We start from the raw sequence: 21,886 nt of genomic DNA on the forward strand, positions 1-21,886 counted from the left end.
AGAAAGTTCTCTTCGATACATATAAGCGTGTCACTGGCTTTGTTTTTCCAGACAACACAGTGTCATACAGGTCTCTTTCATACCCTTGTCACTATAGGTCTCTCTCCCTACTTGCACCCGGCAAACGTGAAATCCCTCTGAGCCTAGAGATTCACGATTCACTTGTAATCTAACCTAAGGTAACCTAATGAGGAATAAGGCCTTGCTTTCCTGTTGAGTGCTGAATTGCCAGTGTTTTCTTATCCTGTTCCTCTTGTCTGTTCCACTTCCCCAATCAATTCCCACTTCTTGGAGACTCCTCCTCTTGGAAGACACTTACCTGAGTCATAACTCCCAGTTTTGCTTTCATATCATTCCTTCAGGCTTACTTAGGAAGCAAGATTTCCCTGTTAGCACATCACTGGGATGTGGCCTCTGAGGCCAGAGGGGCTATTAGGCAGCTGCCCAGGGGATTGGCTTACCTATGTCTGGTATCTCTGTTTCTAGGGTGCACAAGGTGTCCACGAGTTGCAAGTAAAAGCAAATAGAGAGTCATCAGAATCATCCAACAAGTCACATTGAGCCAGACACACCTATTCTGAACCCAGTTTGCAGCTTTTTGTGAGATGCCACAGGGATCACGTAGTCACAGGTGTAACTCCACATTGACTTCATCTCTCTTGGTGTCCTTTCCTAAGGATGGGGTCAAGGTGATTGGGTACCCTCGTTGGTGTGCAGACAAAACACTAAGGCAGGGTTCTCAAAAGGTTCTCCCTGGACCATCTGCATAGCATTGCCTGGTGTTCTTGCTTCAGGCACAGTTCCCAGGAGGTCTCGCCCAGTGAAACCCATTGGCCCGGAGCTGACTCTAATTCATGAGACTCAATGTAAAGCCGCATGAAAACAGGGGATTCAAGGACTGATTTTTCTCAAGGAGATCACCAGGTCTTCCTTTGGAGGTACTGCCAGGTGGATTTGCATTTCCAACTGTTTGGTTAGCAGTGAAGCGTGCCAACCAGGCCCTCACCAAGGAACCCATTTGTACTGAATCAGACTCTCTGGTGGGGGAGGGGTGGGGGTATAACGGGGCATTTTAGTGTTGACTAACTCCACGGGGGATTCTGATGGGCTTTAAAGTCTGAACCCACTTGGAGACCGTGTTTGGATAGCCATAACCACTCTCTCCAGAGGGTTTGGTTACCAAGTCTTGGAGACAATAGCCATCCCAACCCTAACCCAAAGTCACTTCTCTGGTCTCACAAGAGGGAGCTGTGCCTGCCACTTGGCAACACTATATATATATATATATTTTAAGTTGGAAGTCTAAAGTTTTTCTCCTAGATGAGGTCAGACTATTCCAGGCATTCACGCTGCCACTTCACAGAAGGAGGCGACAAGAAAATGTCACACATATCAGGGGTTAGGGCCTTGTATCTTCTAGTCTTCCTTCCTCCAGGTGGGTGGCTGGGGTGGACCAAACAGAAAGTTTGATTGGGTCGGTGGGCTGGGATCTGGAAGCCTCTTTGGACAAAACAGTGCCTCGGGCATTTCATTCCGGACCTGGTCTGAGGCGTCTAAGACTGTGTACAGGCCTGACTCTGGGTCAGGTCTGCCCAGAAGTGAAAACACTAATGAGCATCCCTTGAAATTGGGCCCTTGTGGTCTTAACAAAAACAAGCAAACAAACGAAAAACAACCTTTCTCTAAACTAGAAAATGATGTTGCGCTATGGAATGCCAGGCAAGAAGAGAAAAATGCACAATTATCTCATTGTGAAGCCATCTGCTCCGAGGGATTCAATTTTGTTTACAGAGTACCTTCTTGCAGTTTTACCTGTTGGGCTAAAGTCAAGACTGTCTGAATTTTCTTTTTCCCTGGCCTAACTCAAAAGGAAACACATCCTGTTGGTTGACACAAAAAGGCAAAAGGTCAGAAGGGGAGTTTCATTTGAAAACTGGCCGTGGGCATTTGCACCTCTGTGTTTCCTTGTCTCTAGACACCAGCTGGGTTACCAAGGACAGTGTCCGATGTGCTCTAGGCTGACTCTCATCCTGGTAGCAGGCTTGACCCTCCAGAAGGAAGTTTAGTGGCTGAAGTCCTAGAAGGGCCTCATTAAACCGTGTTTGCCTCTGCAGCAGATTCTTCTGGTACAGGCTGTTTGTGTGGCTATAAAGGGCTTTGAAATTCGTAGGTGATGGCAATGAGTGGGGAGGGGGGCTGGCTTGGCTTTCTTGCAGCTGCTTCTGATCCTGCCAATCACGTCACCGTGAATTTGGAAAGATGTCCCCTAGTATGCAGAACAGTCCTCTCATTAACATCTCAGAGGGAGGAAGGGAAAATGAGGGAATTTATTTCCAGTGTGTGACCTTGTTCTGTCTCAGAATTACTTTTAGTTAAGAATTTAGGATTGAGCTGCCACCAAAGTCAGTCGGCCGTCTACCTAGCTGCTCAGAGGCCAGCTTTTCACAAGAGCCTGGGACCATCGTTGGGCCTCATCACCTGGCAACTGACTGACTTGAAGCTTCCCATGAGGGATGGGTGGGGGGAGAAGAGGGATGGACAGTCTTTGCAGTGTAAGAACTGTTCTTGGTAGGAGGGTTTTCCCATTGATCTATGACTTTTGCTGGACTCCTGGTGGCATAGTGGTGACTCAATAGGCTTTGATCAGCTAGGTTAGCAGTTTGAAACCCCCAGCAGCTCTGAGGGAGACAGATGGGCTGTCTACTCCCATGAACAGTAACAGTCTTGGACACTCACTGAGGCAGTTCTCCCCTGGCCTAGAGATTGCTAGGAGTCAGCATCGACTCGATGGCAGTGGATTTTTGAGTTTTTATGATTTTCACAAGATCAGGATGGCGGCAGGGCCATTTATGAGGATATTTTATGCCATCAAAATATGTATTGTGACATAATCCACACACCATCCAATCCACCTTTCTAAAATGTGCAATTTAGTCCCTGCCAGAATACCCACAGGGGTGGGCGACCATTGTCGTTGCTATCACCATCATCAGCGTGATCCCATTCCAAAGCATTGTCATCACCTCCCCCAAAGAAACCCATTAGCACTTATTCCAACCCCATCCCACCCACCCCACCCAGTCCCTTGCTACTACTCCACGTCCTCTTTCTACAGCTCTGCCTCTTCTGGAACATTTCAAACAAATAGACCCTTATATGTAGTCTTGCATGTTTCGCTTCTTTCACTACGCACTCTGCCTCATTGATTCCTTTTCTATTTTCCTGAGGGGGAGATGGAGAGGCAGGGGGTTCTGCCTATCCACTTTGGAAGCGCTGTCCAGTGACCTGGTGGTGTGGAAGTTTGCCTGCCCTCCTCTGGATTGGCTGCAGCACTCCACTTGTTCTTCAGTGTTGTTCTCGGGTTCTTTCTTCTTGGCCAGAGACATTTGACATTGAGGTTCCCTCTGCCTTCCTGCTCATTTTTCCATGGCCTTCTGTGAACACCCAGTGCTCAGTCCTGCCAGTCACGGACTTCTTAGAACTTCCAACTCCAGCCAAGTTCAGCCACAACTCTTCTCCCCGCTGTGCTCTGGCGCCACCTGCTTGTCCCTTATGGCAATGGACCTGTCTTGTGTTTCAGGTCCCTGCTCTGGCCTGCCTAGCAGTCCCTTTGAAAAGCAATGTGATAAACTAATCAGAACTGGTTTTAGTTTAGTTGGGGTCATTCTAACAGAGGACTTGGTGCTTACAGACCCCTAGAGATAGAATGTCTTTCCTGAAAGGAAAATAGTTCCTAGTGTGGAAGCATTTGGGTCAACGAAGAAAGTCTTTTTGGTGGGGTGGAGGGAACTCTTTGAGTGTTGCTGCTAATACATGGGGTCAAACAATTTCATCTACATGGAGGGTTTCACTATTTGTTGTTCTGGATCCTTTTTGGGTATTCTGCAAATATTAGCAGAGCTCTTAAAGCCCAGTTTCCATTTGTTCCGTTAGCACGGTGCTTTACAAGTTACACAGCCCCTCGGCGGGCTAACTGCCCTAACTGGATCCTTTTCCAATTTTGCCCCCCAGTCAATGACAGGAGTCAAATCCTGAGAACCATGTAGGGAATGCTAACCAGGCACTGTAAAAGAAACAACAAAATCTAAGGGGAATTTTCATGTCACACTGACATTTGTTAAGTCCAAATTACTCAAGACACCAAGAAGCAATTACCAGGCTCTGATTCTTTCCTCTCTTTCATTTTTAGGAAAGGACAAAATAAATATCTGGAGAATAAGCGAATCGTGAACAACAGCAGCATGAGTATATGTATATATATATGTATATATATGTATATGTATGTATATGTATATATATGTATATATATGTATATGTATATATATGTATATGTATATATATGTATATGTATATATAATTTCCAGTATATATATAATTATATACATATACATTTCCAGTCATGCTTAATGGATTTTCTAATAGAATTGTGAAATTAGAATATGAGAAGAGAGCAAAGGGATATTACATATTTCAATTCCTGCAAAGCACTTGATATGATGTCTCCTATTTTTACTTATATAATTATCCCCGTTAGTTTTAGGAGACGAAAAATGGCCCTGAGGTCATAATCAAAGACAAAGAAACAAAGTCATAATTGATGAGAAATAATTGAAGAGCTTGAGGGCTGTTTAAACTGAAGAAGAGCAAACGCAGGAGCCTCTAAGTGCTGTCTTTACATCTGTAAATGGCTGTCAGGGAAGAGAGGGACGTGACTTTTCTATGCTACTTCTGAAGCCAACATCTGCCACTACTTAGTGGGTGTTTCATGGATTAGCATAAAGAGTTCTTTTCCAAATATGTAAGGGGCTGTCTTGAGAGGTAATTAAATTTTCCATTATTGAAAAAAAAAGAGTGCTAGTGGCACTGTGGAATAAGTATTGGGCTGCTAAGGTCTGTGGTTCAGAACCACCAGCGGCTCCACAGGAGACAGATGAGACAGACGGTCCCCTTACCGATTTACAGTCTCAGGAACTCTATGGAGCAGTCCCACTCTGGAACTGACTCAAGGGCAGTGGGTTGTACTGAAAGTCAGCAAGCACAGTTTGGAGGACCACCTATCAGGGATACGCTGGGAAGTGGACAACATGGTATGTTAAATCAGAGCTCACATCTGTATCCTTCTAATGCTAAATTCACAAATCCATGATATGTGTGTGTGTGTGTGTGTGTGTGTGTGTGAAGGTCTTTTAAAAGTGTGTGGAGAAATGGAATGAGAAGATAACGGAATTTCCCGCAAAGTTTTGAACTGTGTGTGTGTGTTTGGTGGGGAGGGGAGAGGGGTCAAAGTTGATTGTGAGAACAAATGGCCATGGAAACCAAGATTTCAACTATCTCATATAGATTCGATCTTTAAAACATCTTCAGATAATGAATTTTTGCAATTCTCTTTGATTAAATTGCATATATCTTACAAACTTCTCTTCTTCTTTTTTTTAATCTCATTTCAATTTCCACCTGGAAGGAAGCACCGAGAGATGTATATGTGCAGCTGCAAATTTTGGTAAATACACAGAGGGGTACACTAGTCTTAAATAACAAGAAAAAATATTGTTGCTCTTGGCAGATTTCTGATGAGATGAGATGACTTTTCTTCTTTCCCCCTGTTCAGCCCATGGGGAACCAGGTGGAAGCAATAAATGACTGGCAACCCATGAAAATGAAGCTATTTTGGTGCTCAGACCACAGAAGCTCAAAGAGACCCAGTTTAGGTCAGGAGATCTGAGGTAGGCCCAATCTACAGTCTTCCAGGCTTCTGGATCTGGAATCACTCGCTCGGTGTGGCCCAAAAGACAAGAGGAAGAAGATGGAAGAGAAAGAAATCTAGAACAACTCTTAACGACAGGTTTTCCCGAAAGGCTTTCCCACTTGTTCTGGTTGCACTAGATATCTGTGGATCTCAAAACAAGTTAAATTGAGAGTGGAGGCTCCAATGTAAACATCAAGTCAATTTCATGGATTGGGAAGTAGAGAAGAGAGTAGATAATTGTCGAAAGTTACATAATGAATAATCTGCCAGAGGGCGAAGCTCTAGACGATGCCTTGCTATAGAAACCTGTTGGCAATATTGCTCTTCCCTTCACAGTTTTAAATGCAATCAATAACACAATGACTACATTAGTCGGTGTTTCCAAGGAAACAGATCACTCAACCAAATCAGAAGATAATATGCACTGGGAGGGTCTGTAATGAAATGAAAATCTTTTAACAACAAAATTTCTGCTGAAAGACGGTAGAACTCACTGAACATGATGATTCTCAAGGTAGCACGGTCTGATTAAATCACCTGATTTCTCGTCACAAAGTTTAAATGTGGACAAGCTATAAGGTAAATATTTAAATTCACAAATTATATATGAACAATTTGATGTATAGACTACTGATCAAGATAGATACTTTTTTTTAAAAAGGTGAATCTCATAAGAACTATGATGCTTTCTGAATAAACATGACAGCTATAGTCAAGCAACTGTGAGTTACCTGCCAAATACATCAAAATGATCATGTATGTTTTCCGACAGCTTATTTCTCTCTTAGCCAATCACAACACTGAGCCTTGAAGGAAGGCTTTTCTCCTTTATCTGTAATGTAGGGGCCTGTAGCCACGAGTGTAAGAACAGGCTTCATCTATCAGGACGGAGTTATGGAAAAGGGCAAGATATGTGGCCCCTGAAAACACATACACAATTTTGTGTGAATGGGCCTTTGGGGGTTAGAGAGTCCATAGCCTTCCAGAGATTCTCGGAGGGGTCTGAGACTAAATTAAGAAGTGTAGTGAGAGGATTTCAGCTCAGAGAAACCAGCTAGAGAGACCGAGGCTGACAGACTCTGGGTGTGTGGACAGTATACGGGGTGTGCAGAGCTTCATGTACGAAGGGCTATGGCAATGAGAGAGAACCTGTGGTGGAGCGAGAGGCATTGCACAATACTTCAAACTGTCAGAAACTAATTTTTCTTCTCCTGAGAAAATCACTTTGTAATGAGGGGCTCAAGTTATTCTATTTTATTCTTCAGATGATTTTGTGTTGAAGGTCAGGAGGGACTTTGGACCAAAGGCAAATTTGTGAACTGTTAAGGATCCTTGACCAAGAGAGAATCCCATCAATGAATGACAATTGCTCCACAGTAGGTACATTTGCATTTAAATTACGAAGGAAAGGGCTGCACTCAGCCAGGTTTTCTTTACAGTCATATTCTTTTGGCTCTTGCTTTTATAGATAATTCGATTGTTTTTCTCTGAGGTGTTAGTACTAGATCTTCTGTCAAGACCGCTCTGTATGCCTGTGTGACTGAAAACATTGGGATCTTCATTCCTGTGCATGTGTAGAAACCCAGGGGTTGAGGACAAAGTGTAGAATGTTGCGTAAGTCATTTCCAAAATGCAAGCATACAACCATCTTGACTTTGGTTGACTTTCCAGTGAGCAGGGGCCCCTAGAGCTGCAGTGGTAGGAGGGACAGGTCCATGGAAGGTGTGACTTCCTCAGACCCAGGAGCACTGGGTTGGAGCAAGGTACCTTCAGCTTATAGAGTCAACTTTACAATCCATTTTTTTTATTAGCCAAGGGATTTCACAGCTTTCTTCCCTATGACAGCCTTTGCAATTATAATTAAGAAATGTATTAAAACTGGAGTGAATTAATGTGGAAAATGCAGGAGGGGGCGGCATTTGGGAAAAGGAGATTTCCCCAGCTAGATCCAAAGGAATAACTCAGTCCAAGAACCAAGAGTTTTCTCAGCAAAGCAGTCAAAAGAATTTGGGAAAAAAATTGAGGATTGTCCTACTGCATTCAGATTTACATGCTGGTGGGAATATATATCACAAACCATCTTGCTGCCATCAAGCTGATTCTGACGCATAGCAACCCTATAGGAAAGGGTAGGTTTCTGAGACTGCTACTCTTTAAGGGAGTAGAAAGCCTTCTCTTTGTCCTTGGGAGCAGCTGGTGGCTTCAAACTGTTGACCTTGCAGTTAGCCCAAAGCACAACTACTATGCCCCTGGGGATCATTGTGCAAAATGAAAATGTCCCAAGGTTTCTTATATGTTTGCACTGGCCTTGTTGTGTGCTGTTGGTAGGTTCTGATTCATTCTAGAGGGCAGAGAAGCATGGCCCATAGGGTTTCCTAGGCTGTAACTTTTATCAGAGCAGATTCCCAGGTCTTTTCTACTGTAGAGCAGCTGGCAGATTTGAACACTTGACCTTCCGGTTAGCCACTGAGTCCCTAACCATGGTTAAATGAATGTCTCTGTTCCTACCATCCCAATGTATATATTTTTCAGTCCCTATTTTTGGTCACTATTTTCCACGTCATTGAGGTGATCGCTATGCCCACAATTATATTACAGACTAGTTTCAAGGACAGCGTCAATGTCTTCTGTAACAGGGGGTTCACTTGCAGCCCACTGTTCTACAGGCATGTGTTAGGGACACAGCTGCCCTACCCGATTCAAAGGAAGGCTCTCCCAGTTCATCCAGGGAAGAGAGACCCTCCCTCTGAGACTGAGAATGGATGTTCGCCTTCTCTATGACCCCAGAGGGCATGTTTACGTTTTAAATTCTCACAAAGGAGAAACAGGCAGATTAAAACACAGTCTATGTAATCTTGGATGCTTCCCTAAAGGTGTCAACATATGCCTTGGTGTGCTCAAGAAAATCCCTAGAATAGAATGAGAAAGGGGTAGAGAGGAATGCTCGAATCATTTACTGGGAGGTGGAGTTTTCAAGGGAAAAGAACTGGTTCTTTCTTCTTATCATGCTAAGCCAGCACAGACTTCCACTTTCTTCGTTATTAAAACGTTAGACCTCGAATACTTAGAAAGTTTCGCCTTTTGCATTTGTCAGTTTCTCAACCTGATCGAACTGAAGAGGTGCTTTTGATCAGTCTCAGGGGTGCCTAGGAGGAGGCGAATGACTTACCTGAGCACTTGGGAGTATTGAGATCCATGTCAGTGACGACATTGCACACAGGGAAGACACACACACAGGGATGACAACACTTCCTGGTTCTCCAAAGCAGTGCTCAAAGGTTCCTTCAAGTAGGAGGGATGGTCATGTTTAACTATGTCCTTAGTCCCTATTCCTGCATTTTAACCCAGTGCTACATCCTGGGTAATTCCTGGTTTCTTGTTCTGTTTGTTTGTATATTTATTTTGCACCTTCTGGCAAAGCCCTTGTCTCTTCATGTTATCGTAATCTTGCTTCTTTATCCAATAAGCCAACATGGAGATTAGAGGACACTTACCTTAATTCCAAAATACTAACGGAGTTTCCCGAGGGAAATATGCGCCTTACAAAATTGAAGTCACCAACATACACACTGCCATCAGGACCAGAAGCTAAGGCGACAGGAGCAAAGAGTTTGTTGTTATGGGCTGGGCCATTGCAGTTGGTGCAGGCTACACTCCGCTGGTGTCCATTGCCCATAATGGTGGATATAATTGAAGGCTGCTGGGAAATGAACATATTTTCTCCATTCCCTTTATGTATGATTCCTACGCACAAGAGAAACAAGAGAGAGAGAAAAAGAGAGGGGGTGAGAGAGAATCAATCACCACACAATAATGTTGGCATGATTTTTAGTTATCTCTCATTGTTCAGTCAGGAAGGCAGCTTGGCATGGCATGGCATAGGAGAACTTCAGTGAAACATACTGCATTACTACAATGAATGAGAGCATAACAATTCGTCTGAGTTTGTCCATCTGCAAACAGGGTAGTACAACCAGTCCCATCCGTACTGATTCCAAATGCATCAAGAAAACATTTGATGACCGACTTTTAATGAGCGCCTTCCCTTCTGGGCTCTGTGAGTCCTCCGTGGTGAATTTTTCATCTCTGCCTGGCTTTTTCCTGATTCCTGGCACTCATCTGTCTGATTTCTGAGTACCCTTCCCTGGCTACGGTTCCTGAAAAAGGAATCTCATTCAATTTTAAAATTAACCTTGGCAAAACACAATCAGAAAGGTAATCTACTTCAGCGAAAAGAAAAGAAATCATGCCGTTAGAATACACTTCGAAGCTATACGAAAGGGACATGAAGTTTCCACTTGTGTGGACCCGATCTCACAATCATAAGTGCAGGACAAACAGATGCTGACTTATGACCATGCTGGACTACCGCTATCAGTCATTTTCTTTGGGCAATCGCAGTCATACCCACAGCCGAAGCACCCACTTGAATTGTGCTGAAACTGCCTTCGTTGCGGGTTCTCTGGGGACACTTAGATGCATCACTTGCAGATCACCCACTCTTAAAACAATTCATCATTTATATGTAGTCTCTTCTTTTTGTGTTCTCGCCTTATTTTAGTGGTGTGGGGGTGGGGGGTGGTGGTCCAAAACCAACGCTCATGGTAGCAGCAGCCAAGAACTCAAAAGACAGGTTGCATTGGGTACATGTGCTGCTGTATAAGACCTCTATCAAGTGTTAAAGACCAAGAATGCTACTTGTGAGGACGAAGGTGCACCTGCCCTAAGCTATGGGTTGCTTCATAGGCATGTGAAAGCTGGGCAATGAATATGGAAGACTGAAGATGAATGGATGCCTTTGCATTCTGGTGGTGGTGAAGAATGCGGAAAGTCTCATGGTCTGCCCAAAGAACAACCACATCTGTAGAGCCAGAATGCTCCTTAGAATAGAGGGTAGTGAGACTTCAAAGTGTCTCATTTACTTCAGGCATGTCATCAGGAGAGACCAGTTACTGGAAAAGGACATCATGCTTGGTAAAGCAGGGAGTGGTAAGAAAGAGAAAGACCCGCCATGAAATGAATTGATAAAGTGGCTGCAATATTGGGCTAGGACATAGAAAGGATTGCGAGGTTGCCACAGGACTGAGCCCAGTTCCACTCTGCTGTTGGTCATTGGGTCACTATGAGTGAGAATCTAACTCAAAGGTACCTAACAACAATAACCTCACAATCCATGCAGTTATCCAAGTTGAGACCTGGGCATAAACCTGCCTCTTCTTTCTCTTTCATTCTCTTTATCCAATTAATTTTCAATTGCCACTGAGTCTATCTCCTAAAATTTGTTGAACTAATTTCCTCCTTTCCATTTCTGCTACTACTACAGTGCACCAGTCTGTGTGATTCAAGGATTGTAAACAATAAAATCCAAATATGAAGGAGGGAATGCTTTCAGAGCTTAAATTGTGAGTGCCAGATTTTCAGAAGGTGGTGGGAACTCAAAATCCATTTGCAGGGTCTCTACATGAATTAAGCCCTACCTGATGAATCCCCGCTAACCACAGTTGAGGGATGTGCATAGCCTTGCTCTCAGACAGAGAACAGGGTAAACTCAATCATCGCAGATATAAATTGGTTACATTGTGATCTCCCTGATCAATTGATCTCCTTTTTGACCTACATGTTCTAGTTTTTAATACTGCCTGCTTCTTTTTCAACTGGGGATTTTTTCCCCTATGGTTTATTTTGTTATTATTGTTGGTCTTTTTTGGTGTGCATATTTTCTAGCATATGAAGACTAAGATGGGTGAAGCTATAGAGACAATATTGAGAAGCTTATTGGGAGATTGGGTGGGGTGGGGGTGGGCGTGTTGGTTGGAGGGAAATTAGAAGCTACTAAAAAGTACAATGAGGGAAGAAAATATTTTGGAACTGATTGTAGAGGTAACTTTACAACTCTTATCAATGACTAAACTATAAAAAGTGAGTCATATTGTCATTAAAACTGTATTTAAAAAGATAAGGGGTATGTTCCTTATTATTAACAAATATAGAATCCTTCCTAATTTGGCTCTTGCCTACTTCCTTCTTTCTCTCCTCTCATTGCCCTCTCATTTGTATATTGCCCTCTAGCTATATAAGAAAAAATAGACAATTTCTTTTGCATACCTCCCCACTCCTCTCTGCTTTTTGTACCCACTATTCCTTTAAGCATAAGAACAAGTGTGCGGATGGCAGGGGACCAGGAAGTGGTTCGTTTTGTTGTGTGTAGGGTTGCTAACAGTAGGAACTGAGCCGACAACACCCAACAACAACAACAACAACAACAACGTTCCCTCTGTCCGGAATTCCCTTCTTTATCCTGTCTGCTCTGGGAACCCCTACTCATCCTTCAAAGGTCAACTTCCTTGATGCCCATTTACTTAGTTCTGCCCACCTTGGTACTTCTATTGTTGGTTCTGCATAGCTCTACTTATAATGCTTGGAGTCACTGGGGGGCATAAACAGGGAAGGGCTGGGTTACTGGCCAGTGTGAGCAGTTTGAGTTCATCCAGAGGCATCTTGGAAGAAGGGCCCGGTGACCAGCCACTGAAAGTCCAGTGGAGCCAAGGTCCACTGTGGAAAAAAAGGGTGTTCCCTGAGATAGAGTCAACTGCAGGAGAATTGGTTGGTTATTATAATACATTGTGTTGTGCAGTTTTGATTACTTTTCTATGTTTCCCATTAGGACACGGTCTCCTGGAAGGGAGACCCTCTGTCTTATACCTTGCAATATTTGAGTGGCAAGTTCTGTGATCTAATCATTGTAAGTGCTCAGTAAATGTTGAAAATAGGCTTTGAATCCCTTAGAATGTTCCCTGACAAATCTCAATGATTTTTGCAAGCAGGACAAGCACAGCTGTGCTAACTAGCTCTAGTCTGCAGAATTAGCCAGGGCAGGTAAAACATCCTGGCTATAAGATGGCCTGCCAAGGTGTCAGACTGAAGTAACTGATAGGAAGGAAATGGAGGCAGTTACACTGTATAACCGTATGCACCCTCCTCTCGTGCTGTCTCTACTGGCTAGCTCTTTGGTGTGATGGTTTTTCTCCCTGAACATTACCAGAGATTGTTTTCCTCTTTCCTGCCCGCCAACCTCGCCCACCAACCTCACCATCCAACCATGCACCCAACTTGTGTTTCCAGTGTCCTACACAAGAAACTGTTGACTGTCCCAACGCGATCACTGAGGACAAAGTGGGTGCATAAACAAGTGATGAAGAAAGCTGATTGTGCTCAGCTATCAAATGACATAGCATCTGGGGTCTTAAAGGCTTGAAGATTAACAGGCAGCTATCTAGCTAAGAAACAACAAAGCCCACATGGAAGAAGCACACCAGCCTATCCCAACATGAATGCTGAAGACAAAGTGGGTGCATAAGTAAATGCGGTGAAGAAAGCTGATGGTGCCTGGCTGTCAAAAGAGAAGCCTAAATACAAACATGTACATATGTAAATATATTTATGATTATGGGGGAAATCTACCTATGTATATATATATTTAGGTTCAGTAGTAGGGTAGCAGGTGGACATTGGGCCTCTTCACGCACAATCCCTCAATACAATAGCACCTTGCCCAGCTAAACGGTCATTCCATGATACCCACCTTCCCGACATGATCAGTGAAGACAGGTGTGTGTGTAAGCAAACATGGTCAAGAAAGCTGATGGTGCCCGGCTATCAAAAAGATATTGTGTCTGGGGTCTTAAAGGCTTGAAGGCAAACAAGCGGCCATCTAGCTCAGAAGCAACAAAGCCCACAGAAAAGAAGCACACAGCCTAAGATGAATGTGTGCATAAGCAAATGTGGTGAAGAAGGCTGATGGTACCCAGTTGTTGAGAGATATGGCGTCCAGGGACTTAAAGGTTTGAAAGTAAACAAGCAGCCATCTAGCCCAGAAGCAACAAAACCCACATGGAAGCAGCACACCAACATGTGTGATCATGAAGGGCCGAGGGGATCAGGTTTCAAATAACAAAGTAAGGGGGGAAAAATCACATCACCGTGAATGAGGGGAGTGCATGATGGGGACCCAATGTCCATCTGTAGACAGCTGGACATCCCTTGCAGAGGGGTAGTGGGGAGGAGATGAGTCATTCAGGGTTCAGTGTAGCAACAATGAAACTCAAAACCTTCCTCTAGCTCTTGAACGAATCCTCCCCCTCAATTATCATGATCCCAATTCTGCCTTGTGGACCTGGTTAGACCAGAGGATGCACAGCGGTGCAGTAGGGAGCTGGAAACACAGGGAGTCTAGGATGGATGAACCCCTTAGGACCAGCGGTGAGAGCAGCGACACCGGGAGGGAAGGGGGTGTAGAAAGGAAAACCAATCTCAGGGATCTACTTGTAACCTCCTCTCTGGGGGTTGGGCAATGGGAAGGTGGGTGAGGGGAGACGCCGGGCAGTGTAAGATAAGATGAAATAATAACTTATAAACTATTAAGGGTTCATGGGAGAGGGGGGAGCGGGGAGGGAGGAGGGGAAAAAAAGGAAAATGAGCTGATTCCAGGACCCCAAGTGGAAGGTGAATTTTGAGAATGAGGGCAACGAATGTACAAGGGTGCTGTACTCAATTGATGTATGTATGGATTGTGATAAGAGTTGTATGAGTGCCAATAAAATGATTTATTAAATAAAAAATTTCATAACAGAAAAAAAAGAAAATGATGATGGCAAACATGTGCAAATATGCTTGACACAATGGATGGATGGATGGATTGTGATAAGAGCTTTATGAGCCCCCAATAAAATGATTTTTAAAAGAAAAAAACAATATAGCATCTGGGGTCTTATAGGCTGGATGATAAACAAGGGGCCATCTAACTGAGAAACAAGAAAGCGCACATGGAAGAAGCACACCAGCCTGTGAGATCACAAGGTGTCAAAGGGATCAGGTATCAGGCATCAAAGACCAAAAGAAAATCATAGCATTGTGAATGAGGGGGAGTGCGGAGTGGGAACCCAGGGCCCATCTGTGGGAAATTGGACATCCCCTTGCAGAAGGACTGCGGGGAGGAGATGAGCCAGTCAGGGTGCAGTGTAGCAATGATGAAATATACAAATATCCTCTAGTCCTTGAATGCTTCCTTCCCACCCCCATCATGATCCCGATTCTACCTTACCTATCCGGCTGGACCAGAGGATGTACACTGGCACAGATAGGAACTAGAAATACAGGGAATCCAGGACAGATGAATCCCTCAGGACCAGTGGTGAGAGTGGCGATATCAGGAGGGTGGAGAGAAGGTGAGGGAGAAAGGAGGAACAGAGTACAAGGTCTACATATAACCCTCTCCCTGGGCCACAGACAGCGGAGAAGTGGGTAAGGGGAGACGTCAGATGGTGTAAGATATGACAAAATAATAATTTATAAAGGGTTAAGGGGGGAGGGGTAGGCGGGAGGGAGGGGAAAAATGAGGAGCTGATACCAAGGGCTCAAGTAGGAAGCAGGTGTTTTGAGAATGAAGATGGCAACATATGTACAAATGGGCTTGGCACAATTGATGTATGTATGGATTGTGGTAAGAGTTATAAAAGCCCCCAATAAAATGATAAAAAAGAAAATATATACCATAAAAAAAGAAAGAAACTGTTGACTACTCTGAGGGAGAAGGATTGCTGGCCAAAATAAATATGAGGGCAAAACATCATCCAAAACAATGGCACCAATATGCCCTTGGAAGGGGCCTTCCAAGCAACCACTCCCATCCATCACCTAGCCTTTGGATCTCAGATTTAAGTATTTTCACTTTCTTTGTAGGGTTCTTTCAGGCGACGTTTTCAACATATGATTTGTAGGAGCAGCTGTGAGTTTAAACTCCAACAAACTGCCCTTTTATTGCAGAGCTGTGAGATATCTTGAGGATCGCTACGTTCTTATTAATTTTATCAATAACTTTAGTAGGCCGTAAAGAAATTTCTTCAGATTTGGACTAGTTAATTAAGTAAGATGAATAGGATTGAATCTCATTTCCCCAAAAAGGGCTTCCACTCGCAGTGCAATCAATACTGCCATGCAAATGAACTGGGCGGACACAAATGCGAACTCGGATGACAGTCACCCAACATCACTGTAACGAAATCTCCCAACGATCACTTGCTGAACATCCGACTTATGAGACTATGCTATGCTCTTCAATAAATGAGCAAATCACTGTTTACCACATCGGGGCTTCAGATGCATGATTGGGCATATCATTCAAAAAGATTTCCAATTATTGGTTTGGAAATACCAGATTTGCTATTAGCATCCATTTTCACAGGTAGATCTCCATTTTTAAAATATATCAATATAATACTATAGTTAGCAATTACCCTGAAAATGACATGTTATTACCAGGCTCCTGACAATTTAAAAGCTAAAGATGGCTATTCGAAACCATTCTTCCAGGTCTGCAATTCGAAAACTCCCCTTTTCTATTAGAAACCCCAGCACTCCATCAAGGAAGAAGAATGATTAAAGGAAATAAAACATAAGGCAATGTACTTTCTGATTTTATCTCCACAATTGATGGCTTGCTTGCATGCAAGGTACGACAGTGCCTGTGTTCTGAAATTACCATTCCCGTGTCAAGCGGAAGCAATCAAAACCAAAATGGGCAAAGCCCTTTTGTATTGCCCTGGCAAAATCGATCATTCGGAAGGGTGTTTTGTTGTTTCAAGAATCTGTTTAACCTTTCATTACATAGAACCCGGGCACACCATCTAGCAACAATGATTTAACACCAATTCTTCTGCAAAAGGTTGCTTCGAAAATATTTTGTTTATGTTGTTGGAAATCTTGATCAATTACCACTGCCTCCTTTCCACTTTATTCTGCCACACACGCTCATTGTGAAAACGGAATCAAATGATCCTAGGACAACACACATTATTTATGTGAGACGAAGGCCAACTTCCTGCGAGGGATTGGGTGTCCTGTTTTCAGTCAGCGGTGAAAGCCCACTGACTGGGGCCAACGGTACATTTCCGCCCAAGTTCCCTTTTTCCTGCCCAACAGCCAAGGTGGTTATGTAATAAAGTGAGCACACACTTTTAAAGACATAATGCTCAGACCCCCTTGCTACCTTGCTCAGAACTTCTTACACAAATCTGTTGGTGGTGCTTTATGGCGATTTCAAAGAAGCCAGTTTCCGCCTTAGGAATAAAGGACTCAATACATGTTTCGCCCAGGACTTGATTGAGGGGCTATAAACACAGATTGGGAGATATGCCAGTGTGACCAATGGAAAGGTACTCCCCCCTCCCAGAAAAACCATTTGTTGACTTACTGCTGGCCTGTCGTGGAGGCAAAGTTAGAGAACATTCTTTATCCATTCAAGACAGATGACATTATCCAATCTGTGCCCTGGATGTTGCTCTCTAATCCTTTGCATACCACTCAGCCGCTTCAGAAACACTAGGGGCTGAGTTGGGTCGCACTGATGTTGTCGTTGGGAGGTGCTGTGGAGTCAGTCGGTTCCGACTCCTGGCGACCGACCTTATGCACCACAGAACAAAACACCTCCTGGCCTGTGCCATCCTCACAATCCCTGCTCTACTGGGACCAGTGATGCAAGCACACTCTGGCACCAATAATGAATGGACACATTTTTATGTTTTTTACTTCTCATGATTTTGAAATTCTGTGTTTTCTTCAAAGGAATGGTTATGCTTTTTTTTCTATAATCACCCAGAACATGTCTTTTGAAAGACTCATGTTGAAAAACACAAAGTTCCTGTGCCTTTTTTTTTTCAATCTCAGTGAAAGTAGGAACCATCTTTCTCTATATGTCAGGCATCATATTTGAAAACACTTCTCCACAACCAATGGTTAATTGTCAGGTACACATAATCGCTGCAAGAAGAATAACAAATGGTCTGAAAACACTGTCTAGCTACCCACTGCATAATGATCCGGGAGCCAAAGGAAACAACAACAACAACAACAACAACAACAGCAAAACCACCCTGAAGGATTGAATGGCAGCAGACAGCCAACCTAATTACAGGTGTCTTTTTAACCAGGGAGAGGAAATTGGGGGAAGATGGATTCCTGTTTCCAATCCGCTGTCTGCCTCAGATCAAAAAAGTGGGGTGCCTAAAGAATTCGGCTTTTTCCAGAAAGAAGTAGAGTTGGGGGAATTTGGAGCAAGGTCACTTTTGCCTAAATCAGTCAGAAAAGGCTGTCTGACCTGAGGGGGGAAGAGCATTGCTTTCTAAATTGGTCTTCCCTAAGACACTCCTTCACGCTGCACATTTCAGCTTCTAAAACTGTTTGTGGACAGGATTTAGAGGAGGAGCCCATCTCGAGGGTAGTGTTTAAGGCCAGGGCAGGCTGAAAGGCAGTGGCCAGGCTGACTTCGGAGCTGGTTCCTGGACATTGTGAGCAGTCCTTGGCTAGAAATCGAATGCCCCTACCAATGAGATGATACAATGAAAAACCATTCCCTTAAGAAAAGAAAGCCCTTTTCAGAACAAAATATCAGAAATCGACCCAAAGCATCTTTAGCAACTGGTTGAGGCTGCTGAGGGTAAGGAGAGTTGGTGGCATAGTGGATTGCGTGTTGGGTTGCTAATTGCAAGGTCAGCAGTGTGAAACCACCCCTGGCAGCTCTGGTGGCTTTATGATCTCAGAAACCCACAAGGGCAGTTCTACTCTGTTCTATAGGGGCACTATGAGTTGGAGTGGGCTTGATGACAGTAAATTTGGTTTTACGTTTGTGGAGGATGGGCAGGAGGGGTCTTCTGGAGATGAAACAAACTATTCTCAAACTAGAGTGTAATGACAGCTGCAGCAATCAAGAAATCTGCTTTACAAACACCGAAGTGGACACTTGTAATCGGTGAATTCCCAAACGCAAACCAAACAGGGCTGCTCTAGGACAGAATAGAACTCTTCCATAGTGCTTCTGAGGCTGTAATCTTTAAGGAAGCCGACTGCCTCATCTCGCTCCTGTGGTGTTCCTGATGGGTCAGAACTCCAGAACTTGCTGTTAGCAGCTCAGTCTTGTTGAAGCCACTGTGCCACCAGGGTGAATTATATGGTGCATACATTACACCTGGATGAAAGCTGTTCAAAATTTTCAGAAATAAGTTGGTTCCTATTACCTAGAAGTACTGATCGGAGAATGACAGCAACAGAGAGAGAATCCATTTGCAGAGATCAGGGTGCGCACAAAGTCCACTTCTCAATGGCTTGCCTGTGTTCTGAACTTTGAAGCTGTTGTGAAGCTAATGAGAAGAGGATACAGGACTAGGAGCATGCATTCGGGGGCTGGTTCGATGGAGGTCATTCCCCACTTGGTGTTTAATGTCAATGGCAGGGACAATCCATACCAGCCAATAAAAGTGAGTAGGGAATATATGGCTGCTTAAAATGTCCAACTCTTTCAAAGCAAAACAAAAGCCCACCCTAATGGGTTAATAAGTGGCACCTGCCCTTTCATTTTTGTACGTTTAAAACTGCGACTCTCCTTTTTGACAACAGGAAGAAGGGAAAGTAACATTTTATAGCTGTGTCTGAATCCTTGACCTTAATTGTTTCTGTTGTTGGAAACGGGATGTAACAGCTTCTTGAAGGGCTGTAATGGTCACATAGTGAGTTTGTGAGAAGTGGTTTCATTTTATTGTTCAAGCAAATCTGGTTGGCCTTGCCAGTTGAGGTTGTGCCTGATTTGAAATATAGTGCTAACAAAGTAAGACTGTGGATACAATTACAGAATGGGTCCCTTAGCTTTGGTCAGTCACCATCTCACAAAAGAACCATCCCTTAGCCATTTAAGGGAGGCATCAACTAAGCCCATATGCAAAAAGTACACCTGTCTGTATGATTCCAGGATGATAAAGTATAAAATCCATATCTGAAGGAGGGAATGGTATCGGAGTTTAAATTGTGAATATCAGATTTGCATAAACCAATAGATGACAGTGGGAACCCAAAATCCATTTGCGAGGTTCTTACATGGGTTAAGCCTCTGATAAATTCCCTCTGACCATAGTTAACAGTTGTGAATAACCTTGCTATCAGACAGAGGGTATTGTAAACTCGATTATGGCAGATGTTGAAATGTGATATCTGATCATTTGATCTCCTGTTTGACCCATTGTAAAAGTGTTTTAGTTTTTAATACTTCATGTTTTGTTCTTGGTTGTTTCCCCCCTCTTCTGGGTTATTTTGTTATTGTTCTTGACTCCCCCCTCCCTGTTTGTATGTTTCTCAATATATGAAGTTCAGGCTGGGTGAAGCTACAGAGGCAGTAGCTGGATTAAGGTCTTATTGGGGATCTGGCGCAGGAGGGGAGGGAGGTTGGAGGGAAACAGGGATCTAATCATGACTCTGAGAGTGAATAAAATGTTCTGCAACTGATTGTCGCAATGATCGAACAACTCTTTCGAGTATGCATGGACTATGGAAGTGTGTGATATGTGCAGAATATGTCAATAATTTAGTTTTTAAAAAGAACCTGAGTTAATCAGCTGCCCCACAAAGGAAGGATGGGCACAAGGATGGCTGAATGAAAGCATGTAGCTGCTTCGATAGCATCTCATCCCCAAACTTGGTAAAAGGCCCCGAAGTCCTATTGCTCAGAATCTTCCTCCTTAGATAAAAAAGAATATGATTCCTCAATGGAAAACTTAGCAATCGACATTCAAAGGAAAAACCCCAAATCCACTGCCACTGAGTCCATTCTGACTCACAGTGACCCTATAGGACAGAGGAGAACTGCTCCCTAGGGTTTCTGAAGCTATACATCTTGACAGAAGCAGATTGCCTCATCTTTCCCCCAGGCAGTGGCTGCTGGGGTAGAACCATCAACTTTCAGTTTGCAGGCTAGCACTTAACTCACTGTAAACTCAGGGCTGCCATTCAAATGAAAATCAGCTGGAAAGTCGAAGGACTTGTTTCCCAGCAGGATGCAAAAGTTGGCAGGGGAATTTGAAGGAAGGGACCTTCTGTGTAGGAGAAACACAGGCTCAAGGGCCAGGCTTTTCTTTTCTTTTTTTTTGTCCCTGTTTTTTGCTGTTGTTATTGGTGATATGTTTTATTTTTTCCCTTTGTTTGGTTCTGTCGTGTTTTTGTGCATATTATTATCTCTGTAGGTCTAGCTAGATAAAATAGGCAGGATAAACAATCTAGAGGAGAAAACAACATGGGTCAGAGGATGGCAGGGGGGTGGGGAAAGAAAGTGGGTATTAACAAACCCAGGGACATTTGATGGTAAGGAGGGTGTAGGAGGCCTGGTAGGGCTTGATCAAGGGCAATGTAACCACGAAGAATTACTGAAACCCAAATGAAGGCTGAACATGATAGTGGGACAAGAGGAAGGAAAAAGGAAATAGAGGAAAGAACTAGGAGGCAAAGGGCATTTATAGAGTCTAAATACAGGAATGTACATATGTTTATTACATGTTTACATATGATGATGGGGAAATAGATCTCTGTACACATATTTATAGGTTTAGTATGAGGTCGCAGATGGACATTGGCTAACTACTGTAAGACCAGGGCTCCTTCCTATGGTCCTTTCTCCTGAGTTATATAACAGTTGACTGCAAATAAAAACAGACAATGGCCCTGGTTACACCTCTGCAGCCTTTCAAGAATTTTGTTCCAAACTCTTTATAAAGCATGTCACTGGCATCCCGTACAATCCCCAAGGCCAGGGGGTAGTGGAAAGATCAAACTTAACAATAAAACTTACTATTGAAAAAATAAAAACAGGACAATGGTACCCTACAAAAGGCAACCCCCGGAACCTTCTTAATCATGCCTTATTTATACTCAATTTCTTACACCTTGATGATTATGGAAAATCAGCTGCAGACCGATTTTGGCACCCTAAATCTAACTCACAGTTTCCCATGGCAAAATGGAAAGATCCTATAAACAATTCATGGCATGGACCGGACCCAGTACTTATCTGGGGAAGAGGCTCCGTTTGTGTCTATTCTCAAGAGCACAAAGCAGCAAGATGGCTACCAGAAAGACTGGTCAGACCAATGGGCCATAAACCTGAAGTAATGCCCTCCAGGGAGGAGTCAACCCCTTGGGAGATAGTTCTCTTTTTGTGTTTTTACAGGTTCAACAAATTTATATTAGCCCAAAGACCCTTCTACTCACAGATGTGGACCTTCACCTCTTGTCTTGGAATCAGAATCGCAGCAATCGCCCCCCTGCTTG

The 21,886-nt window shown here is 43.6% G+C and overlaps 1 protein-coding gene across 3 annotated transcripts in view; it reads right to left on the reverse strand.

Annotated features, from left to right (window-relative positions):
• TENM1 (teneurin transmembrane protein 1) overlaps positions 1-21,886 on the reverse strand; it is a 697,668-nt gene that overhangs the window by 127,744 nt on the left and 548,038 nt on the right. For 2 of the 3 annotated variants that reach the window (XM_075538255.1, XM_075538254.1), the window contains exons 20-21: positions 9,241-9,490; positions 462-482 (exon numbers count right to left, since the gene is read on the reverse strand). In XM_075538255.1, coding sequence (XP_075394370.1) covers positions 462-482; positions 9,241-9,490 — 271 coding nt within the window. The remainder of the gene's footprint in view (positions 1-461; positions 483-9,240; positions 9,491-21,886) is intronic. The other variant, XM_075538256.1, reaches the window with a different exon arrangement.

This window comes from Tenrec ecaudatus, chromosome X (genome assembly GCF_050624435.1).
Source record: "Tenrec ecaudatus isolate mTenEca1 chromosome X, mTenEca1.hap1, whole genome shotgun sequence".
Lineage (NCBI taxonomy): Eukaryota > Metazoa > Chordata > Mammalia > Afrosoricida > Tenrecidae > Tenrec > Tenrec ecaudatus.